A 26553-nucleotide genomic window follows, 5' to 3' on the forward strand; every position below is an offset into this window, starting at 1 on the left:
CGCTAAGCCAAGCACTTGTGTTCTTGGCTCTTTAATCCTCACCAAAATCCCCGAGGCTCGGGAGGTTAACGAGCTTGCCTAAGGCTGTCTGGTGGTGGCATCAGGACTTGAATCGAAGCCTGACTCCGAAGACTGTCTCAGCCACCTGGCCATGTCAAAACTGAGAGGAGCTTAAAGATTCCCAAGACCAATCTCAGCCTCAGCCCCTAGTGTCAGTGCAAAGGCAGAGCTGAAACTGGGCCTCCAGATTCCTAATCCAGTGCTCCTCCAGGACGTCCAAATCCCTCCAGTGATAGGGAGCTCACTACCTCCCCTTGTGGTCACTTGCCAAGCTGAGCCCTGGTCCCGGGACCTCCCATTCTGTACCTGGGGCCCGTGTTCCTCTCAGCCCTCTGCATCCTCCTCCTCCTGGCTCACCGGTTTGTTGGCCACATCTGTGGGCCTCTCGTTCCGAGGCAGCTCCTTGCTACTCCTGCTCTTGGTGGACGCCGACTGCCTGCCTCGGCCTGGGGCGCTGGCCTCTGCCTCGCCAGCATCCACACCACTGTCCTCGCTTAGAGTCTGCCCGCTGTCCGAGAGCTGGGAGAGCGTAGAGGCTGCTGGAGAGGGGAAAAGGAAGAGAGAAGTAGCTTATATAGCTGGGGTCAGGGAGGGCTGCCTGGAGGCAGTGATGGAGATGGAGGCTGGAAGGCTGGGGGAATTCCCCAGGCAAAGATGGGGGAAGGAATGAAGAGATCGTGGGGCCGGAGGGCAGGTCCACTCCCTGCCACCCTCTCCACCTACTCAAGACCTGTCCTTTCAACCAGACCTGGCCTGAAGGCTGTGACTTCCAGGACATCTGCCTGGATCTCCCAGTTCCCAGCCACTGGCATAATGATAAAACAGAGGTCAGGAGGCAAACCTAGCCCACAGATGTGGGTGTTTTCTTTGTTTTAAAACTCACATAATGCTATCAATTTTTAATGATAAACCAACACATTCAAATTAGAAGATTTCATATAAGTAATTTCTAGCTTCCCAAGAATAAAAGAGAAATTCCACCACACCTGGCCTGAACCCCTGCACGGCCCCTGCCTGAGCCGAGTGGTGGGCACATGCCCTCCAGCCACCAGTCAACTTCACTATGTGTGTAACAGCCTGGCCCCTGAGTTTGAGACCCTAACTTAAGAACACACACTCTGGAGTCTGGCAGGTCAGGTTTGAATTCCCACTGACCAGCTGTGCAAGCCTGGGCAAGTAACAGAGCCTCTCTAAGCCTCCTATGTTCTCCTTCTAATACAGAAATGATGGTGCCTAACCACTGGGGTGATTGTAAAAACTCACAGATCTGATGTATAGAATAGAGCAGTCCAGGGAATAGACCTGTGCTAGACTGCCTGGCTCCAGGGTGTGGGTTCTTAACCTAGAGTTTCAAACTCAGGGGCCCGGCTGTTATACACATAGTGAAGCAGCGTGGGTTGACTGGTGGCTGGAGGGCATGTGCCCACCACTCAGCTCAGGCAGGGGCCATGCAGAGGTTCAGGCCAGGTGTGGTGGAATTTCTCTTTTTCTCTTGGTAAGCTAGAAATTACTACTTTCTCTCTCTCTCTCTCTCTTTTTTTTGAGACAGATTCTCACTCTGTCATCTAGGCTGGAGTGCAGTGGTGCAGTCTTGGCTCACTGCAACCTCTGCCTCCCGGGTTCAAGCGGTCCTCCCACCTCAGCCTTCTGAGTAGCTGGGACTACAGGTGCCCACCACACCTGGCTAATTATCGTATCTTTAGTAGAAATGGGGCTTTCAGCAAGTTGCCCAGGCTCCTGAGGTCGAAATCCTGACCTCAAATGACCTGCCCGTCTCTGCCTCCCAAAGTGCTTGGATTACAGGCATGAGCCACTGCACCCAGCCAGAAATTACTACTTTCTATGTCTCAGTTTGTTCATTTGTAAAATGGAGATAATAAAAGTACCAACCTCATAGGGCTATTGGGAGGATTAAATGAGTTAATACTATATGCAAGGCCCTTTGAACACTGGCACAAAGTGCTTATTGTTAGTACGGCTGTTAGCTCTTATTATCCCTGCATGTCCAGCTCAGTGCCAGCTCTAGAGACAGCAGTGATCCATCTGTGACAGCCCTGGGTCTTCTCACCACGTCTGCCTGCTCTCCCTCAGCTGCCTCCCCTCACTAGGCTGTGAGCGCCAGGGCCCTGCATTTTGCATCTTGGTCTGTGCAGGCGCTCAGGGAACGTCCTATGGGGCCTATGTATCACTGCAGCCGCAAGATGGCAGCAGAATCCAACAAAATGCTCCCAACTCACTCACAGGCGGGAGCTCCACAGCTTTCAGGGTGGGGAGGCAGGCTCTGCCCTTCCCTCTACCCCACAGCCCATGTCCTCTAGCAAACCGGGGCACAACGTCAGCTGGCCTCCCCAAGATTCTTCCTGCACCCTGACCCTAGACCTGCCAGGGGTCCAGAGACTGCCACTTCAGTTTCCACCTTTCCCCCCAGCATCTACTCCAGGCCAGGCCGTGGGGGACAGGAAGGGAAGCCACCCCTGCCCTCCACGAGTTCAGTCCTCCTGGTGAACACAGGGTGGCCAGGGTAGGGGGAGCTGGAGAAGGCACCCCGACGCTCGCAGCAACCTGGCAGGACTGTCACTGTTATCTCCATTTTATGATGGGGAAAGCAAGGTGTAGACGGCAGCTTGTCCACAGTCACACAGCCAGTCAGTAGCAGAGCCGGGATTCAAACTGGGGTCTCCAACTCCCTTCGCCACTCTGGCCCTGAGCCCCCTCAACAAGTAGCTGGTCCCACCCTTCACTGTGTCATCAGGTAGACTGACCTGGAGAGGACAGGGACCCCCAAGGACCACAGAGCCTGGCCTTGCTGTACTCACTGCGCGTCTGGGGCAGCGCCCTCACTTCATTGACGTCTGGCTCGCTGTCGGGGCGGTGGACCTCCACCATGACAAAGTGCTGGTTTGTGCCTGTCTGGTCTGGGTGGCCAGAGGGCGATGGGGGCGGAAGGCAGCCCCCAGCCACTGTGGCCTCTGCAGAGGGGCTTTTCAGGTGCGGGGGTGACTGGACCCGCGGGAAGGGGCCGATGGGGTGTTGGCTGACCAGGGCCAGATGGGCGTCCAGCGGCCTCTTGGAGCTGGGGTTGTCAGGGGAGACGGAGGCATAGATGGGGGAAGAGGGCAAGTCCTGTGCAGAGGAGGTCCCTGGGGTGGGTGCAGTGCCCGCTGGTGGGCTGCGGTTCTGTGGAGCCGAGAAGACAGTTCCCGAGCAGGAAGGCGTGGAGGAAGGTGGCTGGAGGTCCTCTCTCCCCAGCTTCCTTGGCTGGCCTAGTGGGCGGTCGTTGCCTTGGGCCAGAGGTGGTGGGGGAGGCAGTGGCTTGAAGCTTGACAGCCCCTGGGAGGTGGATCTGACATCATCCTGCCAAAAGACCCAACAGGCGGAGAAGGAGTCAGACCCCATCACGCCTGGAAGAGGGGAGGCCGAGCAGCTGAGTGGTGCCAGGCCCGGCTGGAATTCTGTCCCCACTCTAACTGCTCTTGGCCACGCTGCTCTGAATAATGCAACACCTGAGTGGAAAACTTCTCCCCTGCATCTCGGCAGCTGATAAGCGTTGGGATCTTGGCGGGTGTCTCTGGGGACAGCATCATTACCTTTGGGAACTGAAGTTCTTGGCATCAGCCAGAGCTTGTCACAGGGAACAAGACTTCATTAGAGACACGATGAAGAGGATGGAAACACAAAAAATGCATTTATTTGGCTTTTCTTTTTAGGGGGTGATCTTGAGTACTAGAGGCAAGAGGTATGAAAGGACTGGAGAGAGAATGGACAGGAGGAGATGGATACATGGGCTGGGGTGCTATGTGGCCCCGGGCAAGGCACAACACCTCTCTGAGTGCACCTCTGGGCAATGGGGAAAAGCACACCTACCCAGCAGAGGTGACATGGTGATGTCAAAAGCCACGTGAATACTGTTAGCACAGTGCCCGCGCCACAGCAGGTGCACAGTGAGGGGCAGCTACGGACACTGTGACTACCGTTCCCCTCTGCCTAGGTCAACACCGGACACCTGCACAGCTCCAACAACCTTCCAGTCACCATCCTAAAGGCTTTACTTGATAAATTTACTCCATGCCACGAACTTATGGGGTAGGTATGCTATGATCATCATCCCCACTTTACCGACGGGGAAACTGAGGCACAGAGAGGCTAAGAAACTTGGTGAAAGTCATACTGTGGCCGGCCAGCCTGACGGCCCCGCCTGAAGTCACCAGAGGCAAGTGATCCTGGTGCCTGCTAGAGATACTAGAATGGTGAGCTTGTGCACAGACCTGTAGCTGGGTGTGAGAGCTCATGGCAGAGGCCTCTGTCTCCTTCGCCACCCTATGCCCTTTCTCCGTGGCTGTCATGGAGAGGAGAGAGCCACCAGGACCTGAGCACACCAGGGAGAGCAGAACCAAAGGGCCAGCCAGGGCCTTACCACGGACACATCTGGGAGGGCGTTGATATTGCCCTGGACAGCCTCGCCAGTTTCCTCCAGGTCCAGAGTGTTCTAGAAATGGACGAGAAAGCAAAGTGAGCAAACAGAAGCTGAGAAGGGAAAACTGGTTTGTTCTCCAGCACACCAAAATTGAGGAAGTCTTAGGACACCTCCATGTGGTTCATGTGAGCCCTGACACACCTCACTTCATCGAAATTCACTTTACCCATTAAAATGAAGGTCAATTTGCCTGCTGGTCACTTTGAAGTTAAGTTTTCTTTGGGACTTTCTGATCATTTTCAGGCATCCCCTGAACTGCCAGAGATGCTGGGGCATCTCTAGCCTGGGCTGGGAATTCCTGGGTTTGGCCACGAGCGCTGTGCTCCCAGTCATGCCTCCAAAAGCCAAGGCCTCTCTCCACCACTTCCTGATGAATCCCAGGAAGGTGTGAAAATGGCAAGAGAGAAGTGGATGGGGAAAGTCTCTCCCTTTTTAAAATTCTAATGGTTTTAATCCCAAGGTGGTGGTTTAAGGTTTAAATGGACCTTATTTTGCAAAAAACGTCTATTTCTTTCTTCCCTTCCCAATTCACAAGAAGAAACCCAATGCCTCCTTAAGTGACACTGGGCTGCCAAAAGGCCATTTGTGGGCCGTCTATGGGGGGCCCATCAGAGCTCCTCTCTGAGCTGGGCTCTCTTGAGGGCTAAGGGAGCCAGTTCTCTTGGCCCTAGAGCCCAGAATGGAAAAGAGCTTCCACCACTGTGATGATTAGCTTCGCGTGTCAACTTGAGTGGGCTAAGGGATGCTGAGATAGCTGGTAAAACATTATTTCTGGGTGTGTCTGTGAGGGTGTTTCCAGGAGAGATCAGCATCTGAATGGGTGGACTGGGCAAAACTCACCCTCCCCAATGTGGGTGGGCTTCATCCAATCCACTAAGGGCCTGAACAGAACAGAAAGGCAGAGGAAGGGCAAATTTGCGCACTCTTCTAGAGCTGAGACATCCATCTCCTCCTCCCTCAGACACCGGAGCTCATGGTTATTGGGCCTTTGGACTTGGACTAAAACAAAACCACCAGCTTCCCTGGGCCTCCAACTTGCAGATGGCAGATCAGGGGGCTTCTCAACCTCCATCATTGCGTGGGCCGGTCCCATACAATATAGTATAGCTGATTGCTTCTCTTTCTCTGGAGAACCCTGCTGGCTACATCAACACTTGGCTGAGGTCTCAACTGCAGTGCTCATCAGTACTGAGCAGTCTCTGAAGCTCCAGGCTGATAAGGGGCTGGGCACACAGAGGAGGTGGGACACCAACCCTGCCATTGGTAGCTCAGAGACAATGGGGTCAGTCGACAAGCAAACAAGCAACAGGGAGACTGCAGAGAGAGCATCCAGTGGGCAAACACAGGCATATAATGCAATCGGGGGAGGGGTTACCAAGGAAGGCTTCCTGGAGGACGGGGCACAACTCAAAGCTAGGTCTTATGAGTGAGCAGAGCAAAGAAGGGAACGATAGGTGTTTCAGACAGAGGAAAGGGTGTAAAGCAGGAATGGAGATAGGATGTTTGAGAACCCCCGAGCAGCGCCACAGAAGTCAAGCATGGAGCTCTTGCACTTAAGCCTGAGGGCAGTGGGTTGCCATGGAGATGTGGTCAAGTTTGCCTTCTACGAAGATCCCCTTTGCTCACATCCTCTCCAGCCAGGCTGGAACCCCACGGATGTGTCAGCCTTCACACTGGCTGCTGTCTCTGTCTGCGACTCTTCTGCTTGGCTATCCATCCACAAGGCATGCTGTCGCTCACCTCCAAAACCTAACCCACCTGTCACCTGCTCGACAAGGTGTACCCTCACCACCTCAGCTAAAATCGTAAACTTCCCCTCACCCCACTCCACCTTGCTTTATTTTTCTCCTTCTCATTGATCACCATCTCCACCCAGCAGCTAGGGAGTCATGCCAGAAACACGTCAGGTCTCTCTGCAGCTCAGGACCCCCAAGGGCCTCTTCATCTCAGTTGAAGGAAGTTCCAAACCCTACTCATTGTGCCTACATGACCAGGCCCTTTCCTGCTACTCCATCACAAGCTCATTACTGCCCCAGGGCCTTTGCACCTGCCGCTCTCACTCTGCACCACACTGTGGTTCATTCCCTCACTTTGTTTAGTTCAGACCTCAGAGAGGCCCTCCCAGAGAAGCCCTGTCTAAAACAGTACTGCCCCACCCCCATCCCTGTCTATCCCGTTCCTGCTTTGGTTTTCTATGTAACACCTATCACCATCTGACTTTATACTCTTTGCATACTGTCTGTCTCTCCCAATAGGATATAAACTCTGAGAAGGCAGGACATGCAACTACTCGGTCCTCACTCTCTCCTCAGTGTTCAGAACACTGGCTGCTGGATAAATGTTTATGAAGCAAACTGATGAATCCATGAATGAATGGCAGGATGAATGAATGAATCAATCACTCTAGCCATCATTGGAGGAGGCCAGAGCAGGCAGGGAGTTGAGGGGAGTGGTGCTGCAGGTCACTGCAGTGAGCAGTAATGAATGTCTGAGTGAGTGTGAAGGCAGCAGGTGGGGACAGAAGGCACTCCTGACGCCATACCCCTAAGACAGAGAGAGGCCAGTCATGCCACACATATCCCCATCTCGACCCACAAGATGCTGGTTCGGGCCTTCCGGGTCAGAGCCCTGCAAACCCAGAGCTCCTCATCTGGTCCCATGATGCTTCAGGGGCATAGTCAGGCAGGGGCAACTGCCCCCATTTCCCCACAAAGTTGAGGTTTACATGCAAACCTTGGTCCTGACCTGTTAACTGCACACTGCCTCACAGGAATCTGCTGCTGACAGCCCCTGTGATGCAAGCGCGGTATGTGGTGGTTGGGGGGATTCTTTCAAAAGGGGGAGGGTGATTGGGCTGCTCTCTCACTCACTGATTAGTGACACTGGTTCTGGCTCTGCCAACTCTGAGGCTTCTTTGAGCTCACACCCAGTTCTGCCGCTTGCAGCTGAGTGATGGTAGGTAAATCCTTCCTCTATAAAATAGGTTAACAGCAATACCTGCCTTAGGCAGTGGACATGTTAACACTTACAAAGCACTCAGAATAGGGCCTGGCACAATGTACAAGGAAGGTGACTGTTACGTGCATTGGGAGATTGGGAGGCCTTGCAATCTGCCCCAGCAAGAGAATGAACCGCGAGATGTGTCCTGGCCCATATGACAACTAGGATGGAAAGGAATGGCAGCCCTCTCACACCACCTCCCTCCTCCAAGACCATAATGAGTCCAATGCTCCCTGGAAGTAGTCCAGCCAGGCACGTTAAGGTGAACAGTGAGGCAGTGATTGACATGCAATCACTTCCTCGGGCTCAACATTCATGGTCTTGGTGTCAGCAGGAGGCACAGAGAGGGGTCAGAGCCTCAGAGGTATCTACAGCAAAGACAAGGGGAGCCTCTGCCACATTCAGGTGGAGCCACTGCCCCCTGCCCCAGGAATTCAACCTGCAGCTGATCCTGGGGGAAGCTGGGGTTGGACTCAGATGACAGTACATGGTAGGACCAATGCCGTGGGATCCTGCCCTGCTCTGGCGCATCAGGGGCTTTGCACATTCAGCTGTGCAGGAAGCTCTTATTAGGCAGCCATGACTTTCCAGGGAAGCTCAGGGAGGGTGTGACTTTTTCCCAGAAAGGGTATTAGAGAACTACAAAGGACCTACTGTGTGCCAGGCCCCGTGCTGGGTGTTTTACTTATATTATCTCATTTGATCCTCCCAATGACCCTGTGAGGCAGGCACTAGGACTGTCCCTTGTCACATCGATTACATCTGAAGTTCAGAGAGGGAAGAGACTTGTCCAAGGTCATCTGACCGTTCTACAGAAGGTCAGGTTTCTAACCGGGGTCTGGGTCACCCCAACGCCCATACTACACTGTCCCAACCCCAGAAATGAACAGGGCTTTGATGTCATAGGAACCTGAGGCCCCCATGAGCAACCCTCTTGGAAATGAGAGAGAAGGCAGCCATAGCTGGCCCTGGCCTCAGCCTCATTCCCTGCTACTAACTGCATCCTGGGGACATGGCAGGTGGAGGTGGAGGGTTGGGAGGGTGAGGGGTAGACGAGGGATGAATATCCAGCCCTGTCGGGGAGGCCTGAAGTGGAGCAAATGGCAGACGGGTCGGAGCCCAGCCCTCTGAGCCCAGCCCTGCCAGACTCCATCTGCTGAATCCAGATGCTCAGCAGTCCCAAGTCCCTGAGCCATGTTCCTTATGCATCTGAAATAGCTGCAGACAGCCGGCTAAGAACCCGGGGGATGCGTCAGCAGAAACGCCTGCGGAACGGGCTTCCAGAGGAGGCTCAAGGTCAGAGCTCATGCAGGAGCTGGGCCTGTTCACTTTCACCACCACCCACACACAATCACAGCCACCTGGGCCCCCTCCCCCTGTACCCACTGAGGCCAGAGCCTCAGTGAGGGCATAGACCTGGCGGCTCCATTAATCCTGCCAGATGGGACCCTTCACCCACTCTGCAGCTGAGGTGACTGAAGATCAGAGAGGGAAGGTCACCTGTCCAACGTCACACAGCAAGGACAGGGCAGAAAGCTGAACTCTATTCAAGGCCCGACTCCATATCCCCGACAAAAACCTGCTTCCCATAAGAGCCAAGATGACCTGCTGCCATTGTTCTTCCACCTCCTTCCTCAAACCTGTGGCAATTCAGCAAATTCCCTTTTTTTTCAGAGAAAAGAACCCCTTATTTCCTGAGTTGGCCCAATCAGGGCCCAGATATCACAGAAGTGTGGTCTTGGGGAACTGTAAGGGGATGAAATGAAGAGGGGCAACCTTTGCGGGGTGGACTCAGGGGCAGGTAAGGCTCCCCTGCATGATGTCAAAGCCTGAGGCTGCCTGGGCACCCCGGGGCCACCTCAGCAAAATGCAGCTTCTCCCTCCTAGCCCTCTCCTCCCCTCAGCCCAATTCCGGGTTTCTAGGCCTCCTTCCCCTCATTACAATGGGAGGGCTGTTACATAAAGGTGCTATTTCCAACTCTTTGTTCGTCGGGCTTCTGTACTTCTGTCAAGCCAACAGGGTCCCCCAACTCCCATCCCAAAATGCACCAGAGGCCTAAGGCTGAGTGGTTCTTTCTTCATTCTGTATGTGGGGAAACTGAGGCACTGAGTCACAAAGGCCTCTGGATATTCGCCAGTGGGGGCCTAGATTTTGCCTGAAGGGGCTGCTGACAGGAAGGGAGATAAAGGCAGAGGGGAGAAAGAGATTAGAGGGAGAATAACAGAAAAGAGAGAAAACAGAAGATTCAGCAGAAAAGGCAGAGGCGGAGAGCAATGTAGAGAAACTGAAGAAGCAAAGAAAAGAGCAGGGCAAGGCCGGTGGCACGGCCAGAGCTGGGCTGGGAAGAGGAGCTTGTGATCCCAGGAAAGGCTACGGGGGTAGGGAGATGGAGGGACAGGGATGTGAGCCAGGGAGAGCCAGGAAGTCCTGGCATTCCTGGGGGGGCAGCGGGGCTCCCCAGAGTGAAGGGTCAGGGGCCAGGGAGCCAGAGATTTGTGGGACAAGACCCTGGAAGTGTCAGTCATGCAGGTGGCTACGGGGAATCATTGGACCCGCAATCTCTCCAAGCACAGGGTAGGGGTGTAAGTCTGTGGGCCAAAGGGAAAGGTCAGAGGTGCAGAATGGGAGAGAAATAATCCTGAAAGCAGCTAACTGGGCCCCGCACTGGCTGGTGTGGCTGAGATCACGAGAACAACCTCAACACTGGGCCAGCACTGTGCTTTTCTACCAGCCTGTCTATTCTGGCTATCATATTTGACCACCAAATCACAACATTAGGGAGCCCTCTGGGAAGCTTCTGCCCCTGAGATGGGGCAGAATTCACTGCCTCCTTGTAACCAGGCCTGTGCCCTGCTGAACAGACCAGGCTTCCTCCTGCTAAGCTGAAACCTGCTCCACGCCTCCCTCCCTGTGGTCTTAAGAAAAGGACGTCAGTGGAAAGAGAGAGTGACCCAGAATCTCTAGAAGGTTAAGGCAAGCAGAGCCCTCAGGATAAGGCTGGAAACCAGTGCTCCTGGGGGGGAATGCAGGCACCCGAGAACTTGGCTGGGGGAACTGTTACATCTTCATTTCCATTAACCTCTAACTGAAAGGCCACGTTTCCTTTCATTGCTAACAGAAGCAACAAAGCCTCAGAGGAGCTGGTCATGGTCACCCACAGAGAGCACTGATCTTTCACGTCACATTCCAGCTGCTGCAGATGTCACAAAATCCCATTTATGCACTTCTTGGCTTCACAGTTACAGCAGTTACTGACTCACTGCTCAACCCTGTTATTGCTGTCCTAAAGTAGCATGTTTTACGTCGTGTTTTCATATTCTGAAAATTATATCAGGTATTTCCTGATATAATTTGTCATCCTATGTATTGTGTTTTATTTTAAACATTTAAAGCTTTATTCTAAGAAGGGGTCCCAGCACTTCACCAGCCTGCCAGAGGGGTCTATGGCACAGAAATGAGGAAGACCCCCAGTCCTAAGTCAGTGCTTTGTCCAAGTTCCCCTTTGATAGCTTGGGAAGTCCTCACTCAGAGGGCAGCTGGGGCCAGCCCATGTTCAAACAGGCTCTGACCTCCATGGGCTTGGCTCTGTTTGGTGGAAAGAGCTTCCAGCAACCCCAAGCTGTCACAGGGGAAGGCAGGTGTTCCATAAACCGCTACAGAGACAGCAAAGCACTGGCTGACAGGAATGGTCCTATTCAGGCTCCAGGTAAAGCTGTGGCCGGCCTGAGAGGCTTTAATGCCTCTGGGCAAACTGATGATTCTGGAAGGTGCAGGGGGCACATGATGAGGCCTCCTGGGATGGAGTGGGCTCTTCTACTCAAGGAGAAGACACCCATCATCCTCGCTGTGCCCTCTCTGGGCACTCAGCAGCTTCCTGGGGTGGGGGATAGGAGGTCATCTGGACAGGAGCAACAGCCTCTCCTGGTCACCCGCATCCACCTTGCACCTCTGGGCTCTCTCCACACAGAAGAGGCAGCTTAAAAAATGTAAACAGAGGGCTGGGTGCTGTGGCTCACACCTGTAATCCTAGCACTTTGAGAGGCCAAGGCGGGAGGATCCCTTGAGGCCAGAAGTTTGAGACCAGCTTGGGCAACATAGTGAGACCCCCATCACTACAAAAAAATGTAAAAATTAGCTGTGCATGGGAGCATGTGCGCCTGTGGCCCCAGCTACTCAGGAGGCTGAGGTGGGAGGACCACTTAAGCCCAGGAGTTCAAGGCTGTAGTGAGCTACCCCAACAGAGACCCTATCTCTTAAGAAAAAAAAAAACACAAACAGGATCACATCACATCCTTACACAAGATTCTCCAGAGTATCCCATGGTTTTAGGGTTAAACACAAACGCCTCCCGCTCCTGACCCTCGCCCCTCTACCCCTCACTCCTGACACTCCGGCCCTACTGGTCTCCTTCCATTCTTCTGAGTGGCCATGTGCCAACCTGCTCAGGGTCCTCAGACACGCCCGGCCAGCTCCTCAGCTGTCTCACCTCATCTATTGCCTGGCTATAGCCAACAACTTCAGATCTTAGCTTCAACCTCTCTCCCCAAGTACCCCAGACTGGTCAGGGCCCATATATGTTCTCACACCACCCTTCAGCCCGCTTTATCAGAGTGTGAGTTATGGAGATGATTTGAGTTGAGGTAGCCTCCTCCACTGGACTTGATCAGCTTCAAGAGTGCAGGCTCAGCCCCTGGCAGGCAGGAGATGCTCCACAAAGGCTGCTGCATAGAAGAAGGAGTGGCTGAACGCATGACTGAAGGAATACATGGAGCTCCTCTCTTACCCCGCTCATGGATGGAGAAGGATTCTCTAAACCATCCAGGTTGGACCAAAGTCAGGATGCAGGAGGAAAAATAAGGCCCTTTGACAGTTTTCTACTTGTTTCTGAAAAAAAAAGCTGGTTTGACAGTGAGGGGTCCCTGCAGTTGGAGGGGCCTGAGACAGGCCTGAGCTTCTCCCAGTTCACTGTGCTGCAGACAAGGAGGGAGGCACAGAGGCCATAGAAGGAGGCCAATGCAGAGAAGCACTGACAGCCACATCTACTGCCCCCTATTCACCTTCTTTTTGGGGGACAAGAGGAGGGAAGAAGGACAGTAAGGCCTTCGGGGGCAGGGATCCTGTCCCCAGCATCCTTGGGCAGGGGCTGGGAGCCTCCTTCCAGGCATATGACAGGGCTGGAGCACAAACTCTCTCAAATCCAGGTGGAAAAAGCCTGAGGTCAAGTCCAGGGCGAATCCCAGCTGCTGCCACCTGACCTCAAGGGCATTTGCTCCTTGAGTACAAGGCTGGCCTTGACCTCTCCAATCCCCTTTTCTCTACAATGCTCTGCAGTGCCTGAAATGCTTTGGCTATGTATCCTCACCCAAATCTCATGTTGAATTGTAATCCCCAGTGTTGGGGGAGGAACCTGGTGGGAGGTGATTGGATCATGCGGGCAGATTTCCCTTTTGCTGTTCTCGTGATAGTGAGTAAGTTCTCATGTGATCTGGTTGCTTAAAAGTGTACAGGACTTCCCCCTTCTCTTCCTCCTCCTCCAGCCATGTAAGATGTGCCTGCTTCCCCTTCACCTTCCACCATAATTTTAAGTTTCCCAAGGCCTCCCCAGCCATGCTTCCTGTACAGCCTACAGAACTGTGGGTCAATTAAACCTCTTTTCTTCATAAATTTCCCAGTCTCAGGCAGTTTCTTACAGTAGTGTGAGAACGGATTAATACAGGGCCCTTTTCCAACCTTTGGAGTAGAAACAGAATGGGCTCCTCCACACTCCACACCTGCATATCCACTCCTGATCTCACTGAATCTTCAGAACAACCCAGACAGCTGGTCTTATCAGCCCACTGTACAGATGCAGAAATGGAGGCCCAGAAGACACAAGTCATCTGCCCAAGGTGACAAAGCTACTACTCTGGAAAGCAGAACCCGGCTGGTAGGATCCCAGAATCTGTGCAATTAAGCCCCTCTGCCACAGGCATGCTGGCACTAGATGAAGGATTCAAGAAATAACAGGCAGGCCTTTCTTCTTTCACTCTGCTCTCCCGGCCAACATCTTTATGGGGGAAATGATATTGTGTGAAGGCAGCATAAAATGCTCAGGGCTGGCTCTCTGTTAGACAAATGGAAAATCAACACAGTTTGTGAATGGGGGAAAGCTGGATCTGATTTCCTTTGATTGACTATGTCTGCTTTGAGGGGAAATGGCTGCAGAATGAGCCACATTTAACCTGGGATCAATAACCACACAGCATGATCTGAGGAATTCAGGCTAAATGGAAACTGGCTCCATTTGGGGCCAGTGTCTGGGGCATCTCTGTCATCGATAGCCAGCCACCTGATGTCATCTTGCCCAACTGAACACTAGAACAAAGAACATTTTCCTACCATGTGGGAGGCTAATGTTTAGAAGGCCGCATAGTAGAAGATAATCCTGCAAGTGGCCAGGGAGTGTGTGCTTTCCTTCCAGTTTCTGTTCCACACTTTCTGGGCCTCCATTTTGCACCAGCTCTCGCTGTTTATTGGGGAAGGGAAACCCACGAAGAGGTTAAAGCAATGTGACAAGTGATTTAGCAGAGGTATGAGGAGTGTGTGAGCTCCATGCAGGAAGGGATTTTGGCCACGTTATGTTTTGGGTTGTTGTCCACATTTTAGGGTTATTACTCAGCATTACTGCAGCAGAAGCTTACTAATATGTGGTGTTGTAGACCACATAGTGGCACTTAGTGGTGAATAAAGATGATTATTTCAAGCTCTTTCTCTCTCTGGAGGAATGCTGCAGTCCTTGTTCAAATATACACAGAAGAGGTGGGAATATAGAGCTGTCATTCCTTGCTGTGCCTCCCCCAAATATTTTCCAGCACCTCCTGATGCAGAGAAGACTCTCAGAACTGGAGGAGCCATGGGGGTCTTCTGTGGTTGTACAGATGGGGAGACTGAGGCCAAGAGTGAGTGAGGGGCTTTCTTGAGAGCACACTGCCTGGGAGAGACAGAGTGGAGTACCGGTGTGGGGGTCCAGACTCCTAGGATGGGTCCCAGTGCCCTGCGTACTCTGCAGGAGGGCTTCCACGTGGAGGAGGTTTGTCCTGTGGCCACACATGCAGCCAACATGGGTGTGCATGGCTAAGGGACTCCCACAGTCCCCACCGGCAGGAAGGGTGGTAACTCCATCAGGTCTATAAACCACAGCAGTCGCTCCTGAGGAAGGGTGAGCAAAAGGCAGTCGCTCCTGAGGAAGGGTGAGCAAAAGGGCCTCCAATCTGAGACCTGCTGTGTGTGGGGGTGGGGAGAAGAGGGGTTCCCAGGAGACATCAGGGCAGGGGCTGACCCAGCCACAGGAGGAGCTGGTGCCTGCAGAACCCATCATCACATCTTTAGCAACTCAGGCTGCAAGACCTTCCCAGGCCCTTCGTGGCCCACAGACCTCTGGGTGTGGCTGGTTCCTAGGAATTAACCAGTTCACCTTGGTACAAACCCACTCTTACCTATTCTCAATAATCAGGGGGATCCTGTTAAATCGAAGTCAGACCACATCAGTTCCCTGCTCTTACCTGCCAAGGACTCCCATCTCATTCAGAGTCAAAGTCCTCAGCATGTCTGCCCCCGTACTCCCTCTGCTCTGGCCTTATTGGCTGCCTGGAATTCTCTGACACTCCAGGTACACTCTTACCTCAGGGCCTTTGCACATGCAGCTGCTTCTGTTGGAAATGCTCTTCTCCCAGATGTGGGCATGGCTCTCTCCCTCACCACCTGCAGGTCTTGACTCAAGGGTCACTCCCTAACCACCCCACCCCTCTCCAGTCTCCCTTGCCTGCTTTATTTTTCTCCCTAGCACTTGTCATCATTTAGCTTACTGTGTATTTCAGTTATCTATATCCTGTGTTATTGCCTGGCATTCCTGCTGTCTGCTCAACTCCATCGTGGAAAGGATTTCTTTGGTGTTCACCACTGTATCCCCAGAACCTCAAAATGTACATAGCACACAGTAAATGCTCAATATTTGTTAACAGAAAGGAAGGACAAGAAGAAGGAAGGGAGGAGAGAGGCAGAGAGATGACGAAATGATGCTTAACAGGGAGCTGGTGAGATCCTTCAGGGAAGAATCACAGCCAGATGGCAGGGGTAACAACAGAGCTCAGAGTCAAGCAGGCCTGGGTTTGAATCCTGGCTCCATCACTCACTAGCCGTGCAACCTTGGGCAAGTTGCTTCTCCTCTCTGAGCTTTGGTTTTCTTCTTTGTAAAATGGGGATCACAGCAGTACTCACAACTCCTAGCTCCTGGGATGGTCAAAGAAGATACGAATGGAAAGCACTACCACAGTGCCATAGAGAACATTCAACAAATCTCAGCCACTATTGTTATTAATAAAGGCCCAAATTATGGGCTAGGGTCTGTGCTGAGCACTAGGGATAGGGACACATGCAATCGCTGCCCTCAAGCAGTCAGCAGTCACAGTGGGTAACTGGGAAACCTGTACAGGCTTTTATAATAGGACATAATGAGGCAAGAGCTGTGACCAAAGGAAGCCCGGGGGCAAGAGGAGCCGTGGCCTGAAAGTCACTCCCCTTGGGAGGATCAGGGAAGTCTTCTTGGAAGAGGAAGCTTCTGAGCTGAGGGCTGAAGCACACATAGGAGACAGTCAGGTCACATGAAGCGGGGAGAAGAACATTCCAGACAGAAAGCACGTGGCATATGCAAAGGCCAAGGGGTCTCTCAACATCACGGCACAGAAATTACCATCCTCATTTTACAGATCCTAAAACTGAGCTCAGAGAGGTGAAACCACTTCCTGAGGTCTCACAGCAAGAAAGTGGCAGGACGGGATTCTCACTGCAGAGCTCAGGAAACCTGATGACCTGGAAAGACAGTCAGCACCAATAAGAACCCCTCGTCCCCACCAGGACTGGGTGCAGACATATGGGGATGGCAGAAAAGGCCACAGCCCCCTATCCCGGCCCCTGGTTAAGGGACTCCCACAGTCCCCACCGGCAGGAAGGACGGTACCTCCATCAGGTCTATAAGCCACAGCAGCCGCTCCTGGGGAGGAAGGATGAGCAAAAGGCAAAAAGAAAAGATACATCAAATAAATATTAGGGAATGGGTGGGTGCAGCAACAACCCCTTCCCCAAATGCACACGTGCACACACACATGCAAAATCCACACATTCTCCAAACCCCTTTTCTATTTACCTTGAATGCTTTGGGCAGGAATAATGGAGAGAGGGGAGGGAAAGACCCCACTGCCATGACCACCATCCCTTCATTCTGCCTGCCTCCTTGAAGGAAACCAGGGAGTCCCCACTGCTCTAAAGAAAAGACATTTGTCCCTGCTAAAGGGCCTTCAGGAGACAGTCATTTACTTTGGGGCAAGGCTGGGATCCATATTCCCAGAGAGAGAAACAAGCTCAGAGAAGGGAAGTGAATTGTCTGAGGTCACACCTGCTAATGAAAGGCAGAGCTTCAAGGAGGGCCCTGTTTGGAAGCCTCGGTTGGAGAAGGCCTGGACTTCAGGGAGGCCCAAGCCCTGTGATGTCAGAGAAGCTGAATCTGTGGAAGGGAGCTCTGGACTGTGCATGTGGAGGGTACCTGGGTGGGATGAAGGTCAGAGGGGCGGTGGCAGTCCCTCAGCCTAGCACTTTCCAGACCCTCCACGAGTCCCCAAGGCCCTGGGTACAATCTCCAGGTAGTTTTCCCCAGCCAGGTGGGGCTGGGTCCAAAAGAACCGAGGTTTCACCTGCCCTCAGGGTGTCGCCAGCATTTCTGGGATGCTGGTACTAGCAGGTTACTCACCCTGGGCCCACAGGCATCCTCTCATTTAATCCTCCCAACAAGCTGGGGGAAGTAGTATCACTGCCCCTCTGCAAAAGAGGAAATCAAGGCACCGCGAGCTCAAGTGCCCCTTCCACGATGCCTTTCCTGCTTGCATACTTTTCTCTTAGAATCACTTCCAGGAGCTCACCCTGGTCTAGGTGAGTCCTAATCCTGACATGCATGTGCCACCTGGTGGGCCATGGACTTTCACAGTCACAAATTCTGAGTCCTTCCCACCTCAGAAACTTGGGGAAAACCTTTAGGACCACTCTTTTCATCTGTCCCAAAAAACTCCCTGTATAAAACCATCCTATGGCCTTTCTGAGGCTTGCCTTCCCCAGGGTGCCCCAATTTGCAGTGAGAGCCCCTCTGGCAGAGCAGGGCCAACTTCCACAGCTGGGAATCTGGACTGGCCCCAGATGGTGCTTCTCAGGTAGGGGAGAGCCCCCTGAGCTGGGACAAGGTTGCTGTGGGCCATTGCCGAGCTGGGGGCTCCTGACCCCTGCCCAGAGCCCTTGCCAGGCAAGATAGTCACCTGACTCCTGGCACTCCAGCCTGATATGCCCTCAGGGCTTCGGGCTGCTGAAGTCAGAGCCAGCAAGGACCCCAGGCCATTTTATCCGGAAACTGAAGACCAGAAACGCTGGGGCTCAAACCTAGACCTCCTGCCTCCCAGACCAAAACACATCCCACCCCATTCACTGGATATTTCATCTTTGATTCTAAAGGGACCATTGTAGAAGCACAGTCTGCAGTTTCCCAGGTTTTAGAGCAGTGGCTCATGGCTGCTGAGGCCTGAACATTATCAAGGCCAATCTAAGTGGAGCCTATCTTAGAGAGAAACAGTCATCAGGCCAAGGACCTGCACCCTTAAACCAGATCCTCACCTAAATGCCATATCAAAGTACGTGCTCAGAGCCTGGGGTGAAGGACAGCTTCTTCCCTGCCCCAGAAGTGATCTGCTTGTCCCAGAACATGGAACTGCCTCTGCTGCAGCCATGTCCAGCCCTAGAGGAATGCAGGGCAACTTGTGGGGACATCCCAGGAAGAGGATGAGCACCCTTGGAAATGATGGCAACTCAGGATGGGAGGGATAGGGGTAAAAGAGTATAAAGGAATCACCCCCAGAAACCCAGAATCCCAGGGCTAAAGAAAAGCCACACTAGGAGTTGGAGTTTGCAAAAGAGAAGGGTGCATGCTCCTGGGCCATTTCCTGGTGGCTGCAAGCTCATCCTCACTCATTAACCATCTGTGTTTGTAACCATGGCCATCACTGCACACCTCTGAGCTCCTGCTCTCCCACTTAACAAGACAGCTAATACCGTATCTACCTCCAGTCTGAGATTCCTCCAGAAAGAGCTCTCAGTTCAGCATCTGGGAGCAACCGCCTGCTTAAGAAACATTACTCTCCCCACTCCCTTTCCATAGAAGAGTGGTGATGAATGACCTAAAGACGAGAAACAAGGGCATAGAGGAGAGCATGCGGCCAAGCCAGCTCTCCTGAACTCCAGCCCTGACTTTTCCACTGCATGGACCTTAATAACCAGTTGTTTCCCAAGACAGGTAACAATGCATATGCTCCTGCCCCTTCCTTGCAAACGTCTCCTGGGATTCATTTGCCTCCAAGCATCCAGGGGGCAGAACCATACCTTGAGATGGCCAGATGCTTTGCTGGGGGGCTGGTGAGTCTGCAAGAGAGTCACACTGGGGCCAGGCATGGTGATTCACACCTGTAATCCCAGCACTTTGGGAGGCTGAGGTGGGTGGATCTCCTGATGTCAGGAGTTCGAGACCAGCCTGGCCAACAGGGCAAAACCCCGTCTCTACCAAAAAATACAAAAATTAGCTGGTTGTGGTGGTAGGCACCTGTAATCCCAGCTATTCAAGAGGTTGAAGCAGGAGAACTGCTTGAACTGGGGAGGTGGAGGTTGCAGTGAGCCAAGATCGCACCCCTGCACTCCAGCTTGGGTGACAGAGCAAGACGCCATCTCGAAAAAAAAAAGAAAGTCAAACTGGGCTTGGGCTCCAGAGACAAAAGGGTGGCCTCTTGGGGAAAATAAAAATCACAGTCCAAGTTACCATGCCCACTACCATCTACTGAGTGCCCAGCGGGAGTGGGCACCATGCCAGAGGCATTCCCAAGGATTCTAATGATCTTTTTCTATTTGCCTAATTACCTACTTTTTTTTTTTTTACCTTTCTCCCCCAGCTTCCCAGACTGCAAGCCCCAGGAGGCACGGCCACATCTCTCCTGTTCACCTGTTGTCCCCGAGAGCCCATGCCTAGCATGCAGTAGACATTCAACAACTATTAGGTTTTTACAGAGGAAGAAACTGAGGCTCAGAGAGGCAAGGCACCCAGCTGGTAACTGGTGGTGCTGCGATTCGAACTCAGACTGGTCTCACTCCAAAGCCAGCATCTTAACTCTGCCCTGGCTACTAAGCCAGGGACAAGGCAGAGGAAGCTCACCCTGGCCGAGCTGACGGTGGTGGAGGTGCCGTGGCTGCCTGTGGATGAACCCGTGTCACTGTAGGAGACCATGGAGTAGGTGTCCCCAGCCCCGGGGCCTGGGGGCTGCCGCGCCTTCATGGACTCAATCTCACGCCTCAGCACCAGGTGGTCGAAGCGTTCTAGGTCTTGCGGGGAAATGGTGCCTCTCACCTCAGAGAGGAGTGAGAACTGGAGGCGGGGACAAAAGGGGCACTCAGCAGGGAGCGCTACTAGAAGGTGGAACAGGGGCCCTGCTACCCCCAAAGGACTGGCATGCAAACTTGACCCTGCCTCCCCTCCTTAACTGTCTGGCTCCCCAGTGCTCTCAAGAGAAAGGCCAAACACCGTCACCTGGACACCAGGCCCAGCATCATCTCACTCCTGCTTGCCTGTCACCTCCTCAGCAAGCACACGTGGCCGTGACTCCCTGGACACACTGCAACATTTCATGCCACAAAGCCTCTGGCTGTCTGAACCTTCCACCCAGAATACCCTTTCCAATACTCATCTCCAAATCCCATTTCCTCTGTTAAGTCTTCCGAAACATAACCCCTCCCAGTGGATTTCACCACCTCTTCCTTTGTACGGTTTCTGGACCTCAAACAGGTTGGAGCAGAGTTCTCAAAGCTGGTGGCACAGCACAGTCACCTGGAGGGCTTGTGAAGATGACTGACAGCTGGCTCCCATCCCCAGATACGAGGCGTTAACCAGCCTGGAATGGGGCCCGAGCACTGCTTTTAAGAGCAATCCAGGTGATTCTGTGCACTCAGCGTTGGAAGCCACTGCGACAGGGACCCAATCACAGGGCGCTTTAAATATCTGTTTCCCCCAGGAGTCTGTGAGCATCCCGGGGGCGGGAGGCTGCCTCAGTCCCAGGTCTCTGCCCAGGGTTCAGTTCAGGTCTGACCCCTTGTAGGTTCTCAGCAAAGGAGCAGGGGCAGGGCAGGATGCAGAGCCCTGGAAATGCTGAAGCCAGTTGGGAGGCAGGGTGCGGGTCACCTTGGCGTGGGTGTTGAGCAGCTCGAACAGGGCCATGACGAGGGCCTCCACAGAGACGCTGCCGCCACGGTACTCATCCAGGTAGTAGGCCATGGTGGCGTGCTCCTGCTTGTTCAGCAGGTGCCGAGCCTGCTCCTCCAGCAGCACTCGTGTCTGGTTCCCCAGGCTGCTCAGGGTCACCTGGGAGCCGGCTGGGCCCTTGTAAAATCCTGGCTGCAAGACAGAAAGATAGAAGCCCAGGAATTCTGAGCTGCTCTAGAGCTGAGTGGCCATGCCACTCCCCCTCTGCCCTTCCATCCTGTCTAAGTGTGGTGTTTCATCTGTTATTCTCGCTCATAACCCCCAGCACCTTGCCTTGATAGTACTATCTTTCTTAATTAGAATTTGTTTTGTCTTTACATCTCCTTCACTGAGTAAAACCTGCATGAGGGCAGGGACCTGGTCTGCTCTGTTCATTGCCATCAACCCTGGTGCCAGAGGTAGTGCCCAGAACCTAGCAGTCAGTCACAGATAAGTGGGCTGGGGGGTAGGCAGATAAGGGGCTGCCCAGTTGGAATGAGGTAGTGTAAGTCACTCGGCACCCTCTGGCTGGCCAGACCTCCTCACTCAGGGAGCTATGAGGAAGCAGAGAATACCCCTTAGAGCATGCCCTACCTTGTTTATTCCTTCTGTTGTGAGATCGCCAAGAAACCTGTGGGGAAAGACACACATCTCCAGTTGTGCATTTGAGCAGATCAAATGGGCGTGGGCAAGGGACAGGGTGACTTGGGGCAAGAAGAGCAAAGCTTCAAGAGAACCATGCATCGTGGCCTCCACTCGCTGCCAGTTCAGTCTGGGGGCTACTAAGGGGTAAATGAAACTCCGGACAGACTGGCAGCGTCCAGCCTCCCAATCAGCAGTGTGCACGGCACCTCCAAAACCACCCGAGGTGGGCTCCTGAGTTGTTGCCAACCCCGCAGGACCAGGCAGGTAACACAAGGAGTGGAGGGAAGAAATGGTGATTGACAGGCAAACTCAGGGTCAGGCCAACCCTCAGGAGCTTAGGGGCTGGTGAACTGGAGATCCCAGATGCAACTCGCAGGTGCGGCTCAGCTCCAGCCGATGTGGGCTCAGGCTGCCAGACTTCCTGATTTTTAAGAAACATCCAGAAATCCAGTTTTTTTTAAATAGAAAACCTGGTATCTTTCTAGATGTTGGCAAGTAACTTTGAAAATGTTTAATACTATGCAGGTGAAAGGAAGGGAAGGGGGAGACACACACACACAGAGACACAGACAGACAGACAGACAGACATGCTCTGCAGTGTATTTGGCCAGGGGGCCACCAGGCTGAGATTTCTGATGAAGATCAAAAGGTGACACATTACACTGTTGGCAACTATGCAGCCACCTGGCAACTGGATCTCAGTTTATGACTTTAAGACCCTCTCACCCAGATTTCTTCATGGGATCCAGCCTGGTGGCCTCTGGCCAAATACACCCCAAAGCATCTCTCTCTTTGCCTCTCCCTCCCTCTCTTTCATCTGCACAGATCTGGGATGAGGGCAGGGTTATGGTCCCCACTTTTTGGATGAAGCAACTAAGGTCTATAGAATGAGTTAAGTAATTTGGGGACAAATAAAGAATGAGACAGTTGGATGGTGTATTTCAGCTTTCCACGGGGAAACTGAGGCCAAGAGAGGAGAGGGATGTGCCCAGGTCATGTCCTGCCAATGGAGGGCCCTGGTGTGGGGACTGCAGGCTGAGAGGAGAGCCAGGGCGGTGGAGGGATGGGAGGCGGCTATCACTGGCTTTCAGAAATGGCCCTGGGGTCTGGAGATTGGAGCGAGCAGAGTGGCCAGACCCTGCCGAGTTCGCCATGGTCTCCCCAATCCGGGAACTGGCGATCCACTTGGTCTCGTCCACAGTGGTGCGGGCATGGGGCAGCCTCCCGACGTCCTTCACTGTCAGGATGAGGTGCCGAGATGACTTAAGCAGCCTGACCGCCTCGTCGTGTAGGATGTTGAGAAAGCTCCGCCCATTCACTTCTAGAATCTGGTCCCCAACCTGCCAAGATCACCGCACAACACAGTCACCTGGGCTGTTTGCAGGATTCACACTAGGGACTTCACAGCCCAGATCCCAATTCTCCTCTGGGCCAGCCTGTCAAGGAGGTCATCCAGGATCAGAGAGGATGTGAGGATGCCTGAGGGTCACACAGCAAGTCAACAGCAGTGCCGGCCTTCTGATCCTGACCCAGAGTCCATGCTCTTGTCATCAAAAAGGGGCATGTCCCCATGACTCAGCAATGGCTTTGAGGGGTGGGTCTACAATGACATTCCCAAGGGTCCCCTTATCTAGAAACAACAGTCATCTCAGGGCCAAGGTGGGCGTGAAGCTGGGGTAGGATGAGGCAAGCCATGAAGTTGGACATCCATAATTTTCCTCCTACACTTTTACTTTGTTGAGGTTTTTACCTCAACCATGCATTCTTATATCACCTTAAAATGTAATACTTTAATCTACTAAAAGAAACAGCAATAAATGAGAAAATTAGTTTTCTGTTAAAGCAGTACATATGGCTTAGATTCTTACAAGGAGGCAGCTTTATTTTGTAATTAAAAAAATATTTCTGGCAGGTACAGTGGCTCATGCCTGTAATCCCAGAGCTTTGGAGGAATGAGGTGGGAGGACTACTTAAGCCCAGTAGTTGCAGACCAGCCTGGGCAATAGTGAGATTCCATTTCTAAAAATAATAATAATAGCCAGGCACAGTCGTGTGTGCCTGTAGTCCTTAGCTACTTGGGAGTCCGAGGCAGGAGGATTGCTTGAGCCCAAGAGTTCGAGGCTGCTGTGAACTGTGATTGCACCACCATACTCCAGCCTGGACAACTGAGCAAGATCCTCTCTTTTTACAAAAATACTTTTAATGAAGGAATGTAAAAATAGAGGCAAAAAATAAAACTAGCTTTCCAATAAAAACAAATATGTGACAGAAATAGAAGGGGTTGAAAGGGAAAATGCTGCAGGGTATGATGGGACTGCACCTTTAAACTCAGGGTTCCTTTCACAAATGGGTCAACTGAGGTCCAAGGACGGGAAAGGGCTGCCCAGGGTCACGTGCCACTGAGGCCTTGAAGGGCAGCCTCATAATGCTGGTTATTCTTGGCTGTTTTTCCTTTTCCCCAGTTTCCCAGCCTGCTGAGAGCACATGATCAACTCCTGTAGGTTTACCCAGCATTTTTCAAAGATTTGGAAAAGGTAAGACAAATGGGAGCTTGGGAGAAAAGAAGATGGGATTACAAGGCTGAGAACCAAAACCCTGCTCCCCACTTCCCCGGCTTTTCTTGAATGCCTCACCCCAGTTGGGAGTTTCAGTATAGAAAGTGGTTACAAAGACAGACTTTACCTCTCCCCTCTGCTCCGGCTTTGACACACTCAGGGGAGGCTTGCTGCCTCTGCCTCCATGACCCTAACAGAGTGGGGTCTGTGCTGCATTTCAAGCATTCACCACCATTTACTGCAGTGCCTACTGTGTGCTGGGATGTTGCGCTGAGCAGGATAACCTGCTCCTGTTCCATTTAGCTCACGATCAAGGGAGAGCTCAGCTTTGCGTGATGACTGAGTTTCCCCATCAGCCTCTCCACACTGTATCCCCAGGGCCCAGCACACAGTAGGAATTAAAAAAATCATCAGATGAGGCCGGGCATCGTGGCTCATGCCTGTAATCCCAGCACTTTGGGAGGCTGAGGTGGGCGGATCACTCGGGGTCAGGAGTTCAAGACCAGCCTGGCCAACATGGCAAAACGCCGTCTCTACTAAAAGTACAAAAATTAGCCCGGCGAGGTGGTGCGCCTGTAGTCCCAGCTACTCGGGAGGCTGAGGCGGGAGGATTGCTTGAACCCTGGAGGCAGAGATTGCAGTGAGCCGACATTGTGCCACTGCACTCCAGCCTGGCTGGGTGACAGAGCAAGACTCTGTTTAAAAAAAAAAAAAAATCAGATTAATAAAAAGACATGCATTTCCATCCATTCCAACTCCAGGACCATCTCTGCTGCAGCTCAGAGATGCACATTACACCAGCCTTCTTTGTCCCTTTATATGTTTTCTCCTTAATATCACCAACATCCTATAAAGTAGGTATCATGGCTCTCCATTTCATTAGAGAGGAAACTGAGGCTCAGAAAGGTTAAGCACATAGTTTGTGGTCACAGTGCTAGTGAAAAGGAGTGATTTGCACACCCAGGTCAGGCCAGCACCAAGGCCCCTCTGCTTTCTACTGCTGGGCTGCTGCCCAGAGCGCTGTTTGGGGACCACGTGATATCGCTTCAAATCCAGCGTGTCCAAAGCTACCGTGCTGCCATCCTTTCCCTGACCCTGCCTGCAGCAGCCAGATCTGAAAACTTCATCCCATCATCAACTCTGCCTTTACCCCCCTGAGCAGATCCTTCAGCAAATCCTGTCCTCCACCCCCATCAGCCCCCTGACCTCGGTTCCTACCTGCTCCCTCCCACGTTAGCGAGCTAGCATCCTCATCACTGTGCATTTACATCTAAACTGGCCAGACATAGTACCAGATTAATTTCTTTTTTTTTTTTTTTCTTGGAGACTGAGTCTCCCTCTGTTGCCCAGGCTAGAGTGTAGTGGCGCAATCTCAGCTCACTGCAACCTCCACCTCCTGGGTTCAAGCAATTCTCATGCCTCAGCTTCCTGAGTAGCTGGGACTACAGGTGCACACCACCACGCCCAGCTAACTTTTTGTATTTTAGTAGAGGTGGGGTTTTGCCATGTTGCCTAGACTGGTCTCAAACTCCTGAGCTCAGGCGATCCACGCGGCTTGGCCTCCCAAAGTGCTGGGATTACAGGCGTGAGCCACCGCGCCCCGCCAGTGTCAGATTAATTTCATCAACTTTTTACTTTGATGACATCTGTCCCTGCTTAAACACCTCCCATGACCCCTCATAATCTAGGAGGAAGCAAAGCACTATGGCTAATGGTTTCAAAGACAATCAGATCTGGGTGCAAATGCTAACTCTATCACTTCCGTGCCACGTGGCCCCACAAAACCCACAATAGCTTTTGTGCCTCACTTTCGTTGGGAGTGAAAAGGGAGTCCTAGCCCAGGATTGTCCTTCTCCAAGTATCTATAGTCAGCAGCATCTCAATGCCACATGCTTTCACCATGCCCCCAGCAATATCTGCAATTCTCTTTCTCCCTTTCTATGTCTCTGAGCTCCCCGGTTGAGAAGCCAGGGCCCCTGAGAACTTCGGCAGCCCTGGCTGGTCTCCCTGTAAAGAGCGTGAGACAAGACCCAATACCTGGCTCAGGGCTTGGTACTCAGCAAGCACTCAATCAGTGCTTATGCATGCAGGTGTGGATACTGCCCTTCCCTATCTCGCCTCTGCAGCTCCCTCCTCCCCTCTCTCTCCCAGCTGGCTTTCTCTGATGCTAAGAGGCAGAGCTGTGCAGCTCTCCCAGGTACTCAGGCCTTACTGAAAGTGGAGGAGAAACTCATTCCTGCTGGGCTCACTGGCACCCAACTTGCTAAACCACCTCCCCATGTGGCAGCTCCACCTCTCATCTCTGCTGGGCAGGAATCTTCTCCGTTTCCACCTGCTGCTCTGAGCTGGAGCTGGCTGCACTCTTCATTGCGGAAGTGCTTTGTTTCCTTAAGTATGCCCCTCAATAGCTTTCGCTTTCGTTGTGCTAAGGGCATCAATTTTAATCTTCCCTTTAACACACGTTATT

General features: G+C 52.7%; 1 protein-coding gene across 7 annotated transcripts in view; it reads right to left on the reverse strand.

The window, feature by feature from the left end:
• WHRN (whirlin) overlaps window positions 1–26553 on the reverse strand; it is a 102969-nt gene that overhangs the window by 1399 nt on the left and 75017 nt on the right. For 2 of the 7 annotated variants that reach the window (XM_063696715.1, XM_063696712.1), the window contains 8 exons: window positions 22669–22871; window positions 21481–21517; window positions 20827–21039; window positions 19807–20016; window positions 16531–16563; window positions 4475–4546; window positions 2877–3414; window positions 418–599 (listed from right to left, as the gene is read on the reverse strand). In XM_063696715.1, coding sequence (XP_063552785.1) covers window positions 418–599; window positions 2877–3414; window positions 4475–4546; window positions 16531–16563; window positions 19807–20016; window positions 20827–21039; window positions 21481–21517; window positions 22669–22871 — 1488 coding nt within the window. The remainder of the gene's footprint in view (window positions 1–417; window positions 600–2876; window positions 3415–4474; window positions 4547–16530; window positions 16564–19806; window positions 20017–20826; window positions 21040–21480; window positions 21518–22668; window positions 22872–26553) is intronic. The other 5 variants (XM_019034078.4, XM_063696714.1, XM_063696713.1 and 2 more) reach the window with 4 other exon arrangements.

This window comes from Gorilla gorilla, chromosome 13 (assembly GCF_029281585.2).
Source record: "Gorilla gorilla gorilla isolate KB3781 chromosome 13, NHGRI_mGorGor1-v2.1_pri, whole genome shotgun sequence".
NCBI lineage: Eukaryota > Metazoa > Chordata > Mammalia > Primates > Hominidae > Gorilla > Gorilla gorilla.